The following is a 14,668-nucleotide window of genomic DNA, read 5'->3' on the forward strand; positions in this document are numbered from 1 at the left end:
TGAATTAAATTATCAAAAACCAAATTTATTATTAAAGGACCAAGTGTTAAAAAATTAAATGAAATTAATTTTCGAATTAAACCACAAAAATAATAATTTATAAAATATTAAATTTGTTCGAAAAAAATTATTAAATAATTATTATTATTAAATAATTATTTAAAAGCGAGAAACAACGAAAATAATTTTAAAATTGAATATCGAGGCACGAAGTATCAAAATTAATAGTGGGTGCAAACGACGGCGAAAAACAATATACCCAACCGAATGCGGGGTAGCGCGTCACTTGACGGTCCGTTAACCTGTAGCGCGCCCAAATGACAAGAACCCAACAACAACAACAACGCTGCTAGCGGCGACCAAGCGAAAGCGAAAACGAAAAAAGTTTACCGCTGCAGCTGCTTGTATATAAGGGCTTATATATTTGTGTATAACGGCTCAGATTAACTTCCCAACTATTAACTTGCGAGGTTTTAACGATAATTAAAAACAAGGGGGGCGACAGTGATTGCAATAATTTAACACAATTTAACAAAAGTTGCATTCAAATTGGTTCAAATAGTTTATATCAATTTAGCACTTGTAAATATATTAGGTATTTATATATATATAATGGCTGTAATATTTGCTACTCTTTGAAATTATTAAAATTGTTTAAATTTTATTTTGCATGCAATCTAGCTCTACTATTTTGTACATATGTGCCAAGAATTGAAAGCGAGGTGCAATTTTTCAGCACTAGACAATTAACAAATATTTCTAGTTTTTTGTCAAAACTCAGCTTTCAATTTTTTGCACAAATACCTTTGGTTCTTCGTTTGGATCTTTCAATCCAGCTGCCACTTTCCTTTTGCAACTCGAGCAATCGCAGGGCATCCCTCGTCGGTGGCAGAAACGTCGAATTAGGTATTTAATTTCGCGACCGGCACGATTAAATTAATAACTGGAGCTTAGTATTTTCTTTAAAACACACGTCGCGGGCAACTTTGTATTTCACACGCAGTTTTGGATTTCTGTGCAACTTTCTGTATCAAAAAAAACACAAGAAAAAATCACTTGCACTTTTATGTTATTTGTGTCACTGTCACTTTTAAAAAATTTGTTGCCTTTTATTTAATTAATTAGTCCACCCGGGGGCGCCATGAAAAATTAGAAGCGTTTTTCTAAATATTAAATTCCGAAAATTTGGGTGGCTAATTAATGTTTTTATTTTGGCAAAACGAAACGAAAATAATGCGTGCGCTCGGTAAGACTCAATTTCAACGAACGATCTATTCTCCACATTATTCTTAAGCCTAGCTTACCGAAGGTTGGCGAAGACGGAGCGAACTCGCAGAGAGCGAACGAAAGCTTTATTGCGCTCCCGCCTTCGCCCTAAACTAACTTACAGTAAACTTCAATTCAATAATACTTATTTAACAATTCAAAATAAACAACAAAAACAAACTGGCTTCAGCCAACAGGCATCTTCCATATTATTGTTTTTGGAAAATACATTAGAGCTCGGTCAAACTTTACCGTGCTTAACGCTCAGTGTTACAAAAGTTATTTAGTCCGTTGAAAGTCCCAGTTTTTACGGGATCTAGACAGTTTTATAATTTTTTTAACACTAAGCGCAGATCATGTTCTTTTCCGCCTTCGCTCTCGTTTGAAAGTATGACGGCTAATACTGATCAGGCAATAGCCGATCTGTTTACCCAATTCTTTCAAACAACGTTCTTCACAGTGCCTCATTCATGTGAGCAATATTTATACCCCATACCTGAGTCGAACTTAATATTTCGTCCCTTAAAGTTCGAAAGCTCCTTTCTTTTGGATCATCAACTTGTTAGACCAGTTTACTCCCCAGATTCTGACGGGATTCTTGGGTGTGTTCTTAAACACTGTGCCAATGCATTGTGTAAGCCCCTTCTCAAGCTGTATACCCTAACCCTACAAACTTGTCAGTTTCCCCTTGTCTGGAAGGAGTCATTTGTTATTCCCCTTCATAAAAAGGGAAACAAGTCGGATGCTAGCAATTATAGAGGTATTTCTAAATTGTCAGCAATTCCAAAGCTTTTTGAGCGAGTAATAACTCCTCACTTGCAGTCCTTTGTAGATCAGTCATATCTCCCTGCCAACACGGATTTATGAAGCGCAGGTCTACTACAACAAATTTTTCAGAGCTCACGTCCTTTGAGATAAACGGCTTTAAAAATAATTTTCAAACTGATGTTATTTACACAGACTTTACTTAAGCATTTGACTCTGTAAAACACTTCCTATTGACTCGCGAACTTGACATGATAGGGTTTTCAGCCGACATTTTAAGTTGGATCTTTAGTTATCTCAGTGGTCGGACACAATGAGTCCTCTAAGAAATTTGTCAAAACTGTTGTCACAATGACTTACTAAATTTAAACAGTTCCAAGTGCAAGCAGATGATGTTTTGTCGGGTCAATCCGCATAATGTCACCTATTCCCTAAGTAGGAATATCTTGAAAAGAATAACGCTTGTTGACGATCTTGGCATCCTCTTGGACCCTAAACTTAAATTCTCTCTTCATATTTTAAACATTAAACGATGGTCGAAGAAATTTTAGGATCCTTACGGTATCAAGACTTTATTCATATCGTTGGTCCGGAAAATTCTTGAGTAAGGGGCACATGATTGGAGTCCTCAATACGGAGTTCACGTTGATCGTAAAGAATCAGCATTTTACATTTTGCCCTATGCCGCCTAAACTGGAGTGCAAACCTATTCCTACCTTCCTATTCTAATAGAGTGCTCCTTACTAACTTGCCCTCCCTTACTAACTGTAGAACAATGCTTGGTACTTTATTTATTCATAACCTTATACGTGGTGAAACTGACAGTCCTAACTTCACGAAGCGAATGGTTTGGAAAACCAAGTGTATTAAGAAAACGAAATATTCAAATTTAAAAACAAAACCACCGCTGAATGTCTGAATATGTCTAAACATGACAGATCGCTTAAAAAATGGGAGAAGAAGGTTTATTAGCAATTGAAGGTATTTTGCCATTTTCATTAATGCCAAAGTGGTTCTTCAATTGCTTTTAGGCTCGTTTCGGTAGCTTCTTTTTCTTGAGGTGTTGCGGCGATTTTTGTGTAGTTTTTTATTAGTCGTTGCTTCTGTAGAAGTTTAATCCTTTTGCCGTTTCTTTTACTCTTCTTGTTGATTGTCTTTATTGTTTCATTTTGTTGTTTGAACGTAGGTGAAAGGGGGTTTGCTTTGTCTATCTTCATTCTTCAGTTATCATTATTCGCAGTGAAAATTTTATTTTACTTCGTTAAAAAAGTTTTTTTGTGTTCTTAGGCTTTGGCCGACTTTATTGGTCACTGCTTGCCCCAATCCATTAAATCATCTTTTAGACCATCATGAGCGCTTTCGTGAACAGACGGATATTTTTTCGCTCCTTCTACAGATCACGTTTTTTCATAACCTCTAGCCTCATAAAATGAATTTCTTTAAACATCGAAAGACTATTTCAATATTTATAGTACACCTATAGGAACAGTTGGAAAAATTATTAAAAATGAATACAACATTTTATTACTGTAATGTTGGTGACTACTTTATAATATAGGTAGCTGCCATAGAAAAAATAAACAAATTAATGGTTACACGCCGTTACTTGCGTTGGATAGAGCACATTTTGTTACTATAGGCCTATGATAGTTTTTTTATTATACCCTTGGAGAGCAAAAGGGTATTATAATTTCAGTCAGAAGTTTGCAACGCAGTGAAAGAGACACCTCAGACCCCATAAAGTATATATATTCTTGATTAGCATCACGAGTAGAATCGGAATACGTCTGTACGTCTGTCCGTCTGTCCGTCTGTCCGTCTGTCTATCTGTCCATCTGTCCATCTGTCCATCTGTCCGTCTGTCCGTTTCCGCGCAAACTAGTCTCTCAGTTTTAAAGCTATCTTGCTGAAACTTTCCCAAAAGGTGTGTAGTCATTGCCCGCAGTATATAAGTCGGAACGGGCTGGATCGGCCGACTATATCGGATAGCTCCCATACGAGAGAATGAAATAAAAAATTCTCACGCCGTTGTTTTTGATCAGATCGACTTGAATTCTTCAACATGCCGTTTTCTAACTGTTGTTGAATTTCGGATTAAATTTCATCAAAATCGGATAAGTGTATCATATAGCTGCCGTAGTAGAGTTCGAAAAATATATATAGAATTAATGGAAATAAATTGATAACATCGTTGTTTTTTATCCCACGAGCATGATTTTTTGAATATCAAGTTTTTTAACAACTCTTATACTGAAAAAAAAGTTTCATAAAAATCTGACAACTATATCTTATAGCTGCCATAGAAAAGATCGAAAAATCTATATAGAAATAACGGAAATAAAATTATAACATCGTTGTTTTTCATCAGACAAGTGTGATTTTTGGAATATAGAGTTTTCTTACGACTCTTGAATTGCGAATTAAATTTGATCAAAATCGGACAACTATATCATATAGCTCCCGTAGTCGAAAATACGGAAAATGAATAGAAAAATCGTCTTAGCTTCGATGTTGTTTAACCTTTATGCATTTTGTTCGACATATTTGATGACTGCAAGGGTATATAAGCTTCGGCTTGCAGAAGCTAGCTTCCTTTCTTGTTTTTTACTTAAAAGTGCAAGGGTATACATAAATACATTTAATTTATTGTACATGTTTTTATTGAAAATTATTTACAAGAAAAATTTTTCTATTTCAAAGAGTATTGGTCTTAAAATAAATTAAAAAAGAACTGAGCAGAAAATTAAATAACGAATTCATCAATTCTTTATAAAGAAGATCCAGGCACTGTTTGTTGTTGTGGAACCTTAGGCCGAATCATCATTGTTGACTTTTTTAATGTATAGTCCCAACCCCTCCAACGAAACCATACTATTCCTTGACGAGCAGTCAGGTCTTGGGGATCATGCAGATATAAGCCATTTAATCCCCGTCCACAAGATTTCCACCACCAGCCACCCTGAAAGAAGTAAATATTTTTTTATAAAATAAAGTTTAGTACAACATTTTAAATAAAACAGTAATTTATTAAAATAAAGTATTTTAAACATTTATTAAATATGTCAATCAAAATACAAAAACGCTAAACAACATCGAAGCTATAACGATTTTCTATTTGTTTTGTATATAGTCGTTAATAGTCGTTAGAATACTTTCGGTATAGATTTTTCAATCTTTCCTATGTCAGCTATATGATATAGTTTTCCGATTTTTAAGATATTTTTTTTCCAATTCAAGGGTTTAAAGTCGTTATTCTTAGTTTATGCTTGTTTGAATCATTTTTTTTTCGTTATCTCCTATGAAAGCTATCCAATATCGTCTCCCGATCCAGCCCGTTCCGACTTATATACTGCGCGCAATAAATGCACATTTTTTGGGAAAGTTTTAAAAAAATAGCTTTAAAACTGAGAGACTAGTTTACAAAGACTTTATGGGATCTGAGGTGTCTCCTTCACTGCGTTGCAAACTTCTCAATAAAATTATAATACCCCCTGCAAGGGTAAAAAAAGATTTTGAATGGGCTTAAAATGCTTTGATATAATAATGCTTTGTATAATCCTCTAGATTTCATTATCTCATAGTCAAATAAAAGATGCGTTTCAAAAAGTTTCGATTACTTATTTTGTTAGCATGAATATCAAAACATCGAAATTATGAAATTATTTCCATGTGAATTGAAACGGAGTTAAAATCTTCAAAAGAAGTACAAAAAGATTTCAAAACCTGAACATGTCATTTTTCGCTTGTTGGTTGATAAAGTTCCGAAATCGGGCATGGACTCCCAAAAGGGGAGAAATAGGTGAGAACACTTACGATTAATTCCCATTCACCGGGATACAATGAAAGTTCAAGTCGGAATAAACACCTTAGAACAAAAGAGAAAGTAGTGAAGTCAGATGCTAATCTTGTCTTAGAATTCCAACCTTAGAAGAGCCCTATGCCCCGTTGGGGCTCCTTTTCCTTTATAGAAAGGGGGTCATTGTCCGGGAGTGTGATCGTTGTCCAGGATTAACGATAAACCGAGGAATGCGTTACGGACGGAGACAGCATCTCGTATTGGAGGCCATATGATTTTAACTCGCAAGGACAAAGACGAAACTTTTCATCAAAGCCTTTGATAGATGATAAGGGTTATATGTATCAGAGAACTGCATCGAATATGATCGTTCATGTTCGATCAAACTTGCTGAAACCGATCACAACTCAACAGAGCGCTTCGCTACGAACGAGTTCGAACCATTCACTTGAGTGTTCTGCTTACTGATTCAAACTGATTTGTTGGTTTCGGTATGATGATCGAAAATGATCGTACCGAAAAAGACGATCAAGGTCAACGACGCACGAACCACTCAGACTTCGATCAAGTTGCACTTGAATTGAATGTGAGTGAACGAATCAGATCGAAAATGTTTGCATAATTTTTAAATCAAATGTTATGTATAATGTACACTCGCTACACAAACATCCAAAACTTTTTGTAATCCTTCATTCTATAAGCACACACATGTATACACACACACGTTTCTCTCGCTACTCTCTAAATAAAGTCAGTCTGTACCAAGCACTCAACGAGATCACTTCGACCATATACAACATTATTGGCGACGAGGATTAAAGGAATCTCAGCCGCAAGAAAACAACATTCTTGTGTAAATCGTATAAAATCGTGTCGCGTAGTCGTTGATTTTCATCAAGATGCCGGCAGATGAGAACTTAATCGAAAAAATGCTTGGTCAACAGCAACAATTTACAGCAACAATTATGGAACAACAACGAAACTGGATGCAAGCAATGCTAGAAAAAACGCTTCTCCAGGTGCTAGTGATTTAAGCCACGCGGGTGAATTATCTATGTGTCCTCCGTTCCACAAATTCGACAAAGACAATCAAAATTGGGAGTCATATCTGGAACAATTATCGCAGCACTTCAACGCATATTCGGTTAGTGCAGAACAAAAACAAAAAGCCTATTTCCTTTCATGGTGTGGTGTAAATATATTCGAACTATTAAAAAATCTGTTCGGGAGTAACAATTTGAATACATATTCTTACAAGCTCACAGACAAGCTCACGGAGCATTTCACCACAAAACGTCATATTGTAGCAGCTCGCTACGAGTTTTTCAAGAGGGAGATGAAGCATTCACAAACACATAGAGAGTGGGTAGCCGATTTGCGCGGGATCGCTCGTGAATGCGAATTTGTGTGCAGCAGAAGTGGATGTTTATCAAATTATGTAGATGAGATGATAAGAGATCAGATCATAGTACATACTCCGTATGATGCAGTCCGGGTATCTGCCCTTCAAAAGTCAAAGCCAACTCTTGAAGATGTACTTTTAGTTGCAGAAACCTACGAGACAACAACAAAAACCGTTGCAGCGCTAAAAGAGAACATATACAAACAGGATCCAATCAATGCGATCCACACGTACACAAAAAAGTTTGAAAAAAGTGGAAGTGATGCCAAGTCGTTCAAAAGTGATTTGAAATCGTGCTCTGGTTGTGGACAGTCTCACCAAAGAAAGAATTGCAAATTCAGAAACGCCGTATGTCACAAGTGTGGTAGAAAAGGTCATATAGCAGTCGTCTGTATGTCAAAGAATGTCAAGTCAAATGCCAAATGGCCTGGTTAAGCAAATAACCGTGAAGTCAAGTCCAGCAAGAACGAAGCAAACGAAGTCGAAGCGATCGAAGCAGTTTACAGTGTCACAGGTCAAGTAAAATGTCAACAAAGCAGAAAAGTCATTGTTCTCGAACTATTTAACCAAGTAATTTCATTTCAAATGGACTCCGGAGCAACAGCATTCGTGATCAACTCCAATACGTACGCGCTGCTGAAGAAGCCAAAATTGCACAAGTGTTCCCGAGTTTTACATGCGTTTGGACATACACCAATACCATTGCTAGGGGAGCTGCACACTGTCGCAAAGTGCGGGGTGAAAGAGAAAGAAGTGGTCTTAATTGTGGCAAATATAGAAACTTCGACCAATCTCTTCGGCATGGATTTATTTAACGTTTTCGGATTCGATATCATGCAAGTATCGAACATTTATGAGGTGCATAATGACAAAGTGCAACAAATACAGCGAAGTGTTTGAACCAGCTATGGGTGTCATTAAAGACTTCAAAGCCAGCGTATTCCTGAAATCGTCAGCAACCCCAAAGTTTTATAAAAGCTGCCAAATTCCGTTCGCTCAGATGGACAAATTTAAAGCTGAAGCAAACAGACTCACACAAGCCGGAATTTGGAAACCAGTCACGTTCAGCAATTGGGCATCCCCCATTGTGCTCGCACCTAAGCCAGGTGGCGATATTCGTATTTGTGGCGATTTTAAACAGGCAGTCAACGCACAAATCGACATCGGACAGTATCCATTACCAACAAAAGAAGCTCTATTCCACATCATTTGTCATGGAAAGCAGTTCAGCAAGATAGACCTCAAGGATGCCTATCTTCAGATGGAATTAGATGAGGCTTCGAAAGAAATCATGGTGGTTAACACACCACTGGGCCTATTCCAGTATCAGCGCCTTCCTTACGGGATTGCAAGTGCACCAGCCATTTTTCAAAGATACCTCGAGCAACTTCTTAAGGGAATAGAAGGTTGTGGCAACTACTTAGATGATATCATCATCTCAGCACCTACAAGCGAGGAACATCACGTCGGGGTCACCAAAATGTTTATGGGGAAGCCAACCAATATGCCACCCTTGTAATTAAAAAACGCACGAGTAGGTTAAGTTAATTAAAGTATGTTTATTTTGGAGTTGCAACTCTTATGTTTTTTTGTTTTTTGATATTTGCGCGAACAGAGTATATGTAAATGGCGAGTGGTCAATTGCTTTGATTGAGGTGAGATAATACGAAAGCGCGGCTTCTTTATACCGTCGCTCTGACGATTATAGATAACATGCATTGATAAAATAGATAAACAAAGAGAGGCTTGAAGAGCGGATTACAAATATGCAACTGCAGCGGCACACCTAAGCGCACCAGATTAGGGGCTGGCTGTCTGCTCCGAACAAGTGGATACATTGACTTTTTTTAAATAAAAAAAAATATATAAATATAAGACACTTATTATTTAAATATTAGTTCCTTTTATATCTAGTAGATATTAATAAAGATTACTGGAAAACAAAAATTAAAGAGATTAATTAATTTTTACGGATTTTACAACAGCTTAAAGTCAAAAGTGACAAACATGGCAAAGATAAATACATAATAATAAAAGTATAGGGGAATGTCGTCAGGGTTGGACACATTTTCGACCCTTGCCCATAATTATCGTTTTAATAAGAATTAAGATCATTTGCGTAAATAGTTTGAAAGGTAAAGGCAATAGGTATGTCTGACAATGAACATTATGTTGTGAAATTAAAAACATAGAAATGGCGAGTATTTAAAAAAAAAAAAAAATGTAGTCAGGCTTGGACACTGTAGTCATGGTTGGACACTTGAATTGCTACTTCAGAAAAGTAGCAATAAAAGAGGACATTATCCATGGATCAGGTGTATTTTATGTCTTTCGACTCTTTTTCATTATGAACAACAAATTTTACAACCAAGTATGAAAAAAAAATTAATCAGATTCGCAATTAGGACAAACAGGACAGCATTATGCAAGTCGACTTTACCTCTTTCCGTCGTTCGCTTGTAGCGTGAACCTCTTCAAAGGGAGAAAATAAATTATTACTCAAAGGATTTATTTTTTTTTACTTATTTACTAATTAATTCACTTTTTGTTGAATCAAGTAATTAATTACCAAATTTATTTATTCATCCAACTCATACTTTATTTTTAGAACTTTAATCTATTTCTTTAATTAATATGTAGGTATATTTGTTCACAATAGAGAAAAAAAATTATTTCATTGATTGTATTTACATGTTTTGTAGTGAATAAATGTAAAAAACATTGGAAAAATTAAAATATCCGGACAAAAGGGGAAAAACTAAGGGTGTCCAACCTTGACAACAAAAAAGTGCCCAACCCTGACAACATGAGTCATAACTCTACCGCACAACATAACTACCAAATCGCTTTATTTAGAACAAATTTTTTTTAGGATTTCGTTAAGGGGGAACCACTTAACGTATTTTTTAAACTTACCCTGCGGATGGCATATTTTCCGCTGAATTATGCCACTTTTTTAGCGCGTTCTCGAATACTTTTTTCTTCACTATCACGACACTATGTCAACAAAACAGGAAAATTAACAGTTATGGGATGCGGCTAGGGATGAAAAGTTTCCCACAGTGATAACAATTAATACCACATTCGCACACAGATGGCGATAGTTGGTTTATTAGAAAAATTGCAAGTGTCCGACCCTGACAACTGTCCAACCTTGACGACATTCCCCTACATTTAATTAAAGGAAAGCGCCGAACATATATAAATTTATAAAAAGCAGTTAAGGTAAGCCTAAAAAAACAAAATCATATTATTCGAATAATAATTATTTATTCTTTTCAGATAAAGATTGGAAAACCAATGTCATACTTTATAAACAAATACTTTATATATAATTAAATATCATTAGAAACACTAATTAAATTATTTTTTTAAAGGGTGTACTCTGCACTCTGTACTCGACAACTATCGACGATAGATTTTCTTTTCTATCGCCGATAGTCGATAGTTTATGACAACTATCAAGCGCTATCGATGGCGTAGACTATCGATAGTTCTCCACCTCTAATGGGTACCTTCGGGACTAGTTAAAAGCGTCCTGCAACAAGCTCATGATTCTCCAGGCTCTTCTTATTGCGGCATAGGTAAAACAGCGGAGAAACTCAAAAGATACCTGTTTTGGCCGAAGATGCTTATTCAAATTCGAGAATATGTGAACAATTGTAGCGTTTGTAAGCAGACAAAAAGTCCAAATGTTGTACTCAGACCACCAATGGGGAAACCCAGAGAAACAGATAGACCATTACAGCGATTTTATATGGATTTGTTAGGTCCATATCCTCGTTCGAAGGCAGGGAACATTGGGTTACTGATTATTGTCGATCAGTTTACAAAGTTTCACTTCCTTTGTCCGTTGAAAAGATTTACATCGGAAAAAATTTGTGAATTCCTTGAAAAGCATATCTTATTTACATTTGGAGTTCCTGAATCAATTTTCACAGACAATGGATCGCAATTCCGTTGTAACGATGCTTCTCAGGCTGGGATAGACCTCAGTCGTGCCAGAGATCCTTACAAGAAATTTGTAATTCACAGGGGGAACTTGTTTATGATAGGAACTGTAGAGTGCGGATTTTGGATTAACGGTACTCCGGCTTTGGGCACACTGCGCACCCTGTGGCAGGCTTTGCGCCGTTAGCAAGAGGAGAGCGGAGCGGGAGGGGGTGCTCCAACGTGCCGGTGAGACACCTGGCTGTGCCGAATCTATGCTCGGTAGGACAGGTTAGGAACACGTGAGCGTGTCTGAGAGGGCGCAGGAATACTAACTACGGGCACAGGACTGGGGCACGCCGACTTCCTCTGGGTTAACCAGGAAGGGGTCGTAGCCACGCCGGAGGGATCACCAACTACTGGCAGGGGTCAGGGTATGAATCCAACAGGGGCACGCCGACGTTCTCTGGATTGACCAGGAATTGTCGTAGCCACGCCTGAGGAATCGCTATCTACTGACAAGGATCGGGTTATAAATCCAACAGGGGCACGCCGACGTTCTCTTGATTGACCAGGAATTGTCGTAGCCACGCCTGAGGGATCACTAACTACTGGTAGGGGTTGGGATAGTAATCCAACAGGGGCACGCCGACGTTCTCTGTGTTAACCAGGAATTGTCGTAGTCACGCCTGAGGGATCGCTAACTACTGCTAGGGTTTCGAGGTAGGCTAATGTTAGGGTTAATTTCAACGAAACTACGCAATTAAGGCAAAGAAACGCACTGGAATTAAATGCTCACAATCTATATCTTCACTTTATTTGACACTTGTCCTGCCTGGCTTCCCTGCTGCTGCACCGATGTGTTCGTTAGTGTCGTTTGATTTAATGTTTGATTTAAGCCGCGGTGGCTGTACTGCGCGACGCGCGATGGTTCTCGAGACCCGTGAGTTGGTTTTACCTGGTCGTGGAGCCTTGTCTGCCCCTTTTGCGGCGGACCGGGATGGACACGGCCGAGATGTTTGGAAAAACAATGTCCACGTGGCGGCTTTGCTAGGGACCGAAAATGCCGGGTTGCAGAGCGCACGTCCGATCGTTGCGGCTGCCCGGAAAGGAAGAGATCGAGCTTCCTCGAAAGTTCTCTGTCAAGCTGCCGGTTTTTGACAGCCTCCCGATCTGGCCACGGATCAGCTGTCAGCGTGTTAATCGATAGTGCCGTAATTGGCAACGTTATTGGCAACGCGAAGTAAATGGCAATGTCGTTGGTAACGCGAAATAAATGGCAACTTTGTTTAGCTTAATTTTAAATCTTATTTATGTCGGGATTAACTGATTTACTTAGAACTATAATAACAAATGCATTCCATGATATTTCTCTTACATGACTAATAACCAAAAAATAATATAAAATGAGATATAAGATGAAAGGATAAGTAGAAAAACATGTGTGCCTCGCTAGATGAGGCGTCACACCGTTCAGGGTTCTTTGAAGCCTTTCTTACCAGATACTCGATCAAGCACTTATGCACTGCTGTATACTCTCCACAGATTAACGCAAGTGAACGCTTAAACCGTTCAGTATTAGCAGCCATAAGAGCGTACGTAGGGAAAGATCATACAACCTGGGATCAGAAATTGAACGAGATCAACGGAGCCATTCGATCAAGTTTACATACAACCACCGGATTTTCACCTTACTTTCTTACTTTCGGACAAAACATGATTTTGTGTGGAAAAGACTATGAATTGTTGCGAAAACTCAATTTACTCTCAGAAGATACTAGATTAGTTTATCCAAATGCTTTGCAGTTGGCTAGACTAGAGGCTAAGATCAATACCTCGAAGGCTTATGAGGCTAATGCAAAAATATACTTAAAGCAATGCTAGTAAGGAATTCAGTCACAAATTAGCGCATGTATTTATTCCAGCCACAGTAAAACGAAAACTCAGTCCAGTGTACTACGAATTAGCCAACGAAAACGGTAGGAGGAGTTACCACCTAAAGGATATCCAGAAAACATAAACCTTTATTATTCGCACTGACCTTTTTCAGATTACGATTCCTTCGAAATTTCAGGAACATAATCTGTGGGTGTAGTGGCCAGTGAACAGAAAGAAAAGATTTTTAAATTATAACGGACTTACAAATTTATTAGGTCAGCTAAGGGTTTAACTAGCTCGAGTGTGCAAGCTTTAAGATCAACTATACTGCTTCAGCTTAAACTGTACAGTTGTCTCGCTCGCATACTTCGTTAAGTTGCCAGGAATAGTCCCGTTAAAGCTCATGAACAGATAGCCACGCTGCTAGAATATTCGGTCAATTCGATCATTTCGCTGCCGATCTTCTACCGCCACAGTGCGTAAAATTTTTGTGAACGAGAAATTTTAATTCAAGAGTGAAAACCAACCACGTGTTCGGAACCGCACCCATAGCCAAGTCCAAAATTAGGCTAAGTGGGCGGAGAACCGCAAATTTTGTGCAGCGATCAGGAGACTCCAAAGTCTACCTGTAGTGAACCAGTGATTTGATTTGAAGTTTTTGAAGGTAAATTTGCAAAAGTCATACAGAGTTGTGTGTGTACGCTAATTTAGTAAATCTTCCGTAGCTTCTGGTCACCGGCGGCCGGCTCAGCCTTGGCGCTGCGCGCTTTCATACAAACACACATACATATATGTGTTCTAAATCTTGCTGCCGCCGGTGTCCCAACTTTGCAGTTAGCCTTAGTGGGATGCGCCATAACCTTTTTGGGATACCCTACCCAGGGGAATCTGTGGAGCAATTAGAGCGACAACAGGACAGCAGCCACCTTTAAGTGAAAACAACAACATCTAAGCTGCAACATTAACCAAAAAGTTTAGCACATGGCGTTGCCTAACATGTAACCTTTCTTCGTGAGTACACGAATCACCCTGTATTGGAAATAAAACCAGAGTTTGGCACCGCTGAATATTAACCCTTGTGTCAGAGCTGTGCCAATGTCAACCACTTTGAAATAATTTAAATTTTGATTTGAATTCTCTTTTGTTTAAATAATTTGATGAGCCCTTAATTGAAAATTTTAGTTTAAGTAATATCATGTGTACAGCCTCTAACGATTAATGTCAGCCTAAAATATTTACTATCTTTATGCATACTCATTTACATATATTATATATATATGTCGGGTTAAGATTCTCCTTGTCCATTTTTTATTATAATCAATAAGCGGTTGTAGATGGCGAATAAACTTGAGCGCACGACTGCCTGTTTTAGACTCTCCTAGAATCCCGAAAAACTGGGCTATCGCTCAAGCATACACGCACGACAATCGCCTAGTGCGTAACCCTTTTTCAAACCTCTAACCTCACGCAAGATGTTCGCACCTGGCGAATAGGTAGAATAAAGCGCACTAACAATCGTTAGAGTGCAACGATAAGAGTCGTTACACTTGTTTTGACTCCCCATACACTGACTACCATAATTTATGATCCGACATATATATTTACTAACGCTTGTTCCACAGCTACCAACA

The 14,668-nt window shown here is 38.0% G+C and overlaps 1 protein-coding gene across 1 annotated transcript in view; it reads right to left on the minus strand.

Moving 5' to 3' along the window:
- Positions 1-4,725: 4,725 nt before the first annotated feature.
- LOC108101089 (angiopoietin-4) overlaps positions 4,726-14,668 on the minus strand; it is a 224,589-nt gene continuing 214,646 nt past the window's right edge. The window contains exon 7 of the mRNA XM_043208470.1: positions 4,726-4,990. Within this exon, the coding sequence (XP_043064405.1) occupies positions 4,799-4,990 (192 nt within the window). The 3' untranslated portion in view covers positions 4,726-4,798. The remainder of the gene's footprint in view (positions 4,991-14,668) is intronic.

Source organism: Drosophila ficusphila, unplaced genomic scaffold (assembly GCF_018152265.1).
Source record: "Drosophila ficusphila isolate 14025-0441.05 unplaced genomic scaffold, ASM1815226v1 contig_47, whole genome shotgun sequence".
Classification (NCBI taxonomy): domain Eukaryota; kingdom Metazoa; phylum Arthropoda; class Insecta; order Diptera; family Drosophilidae; genus Drosophila; species Drosophila ficusphila.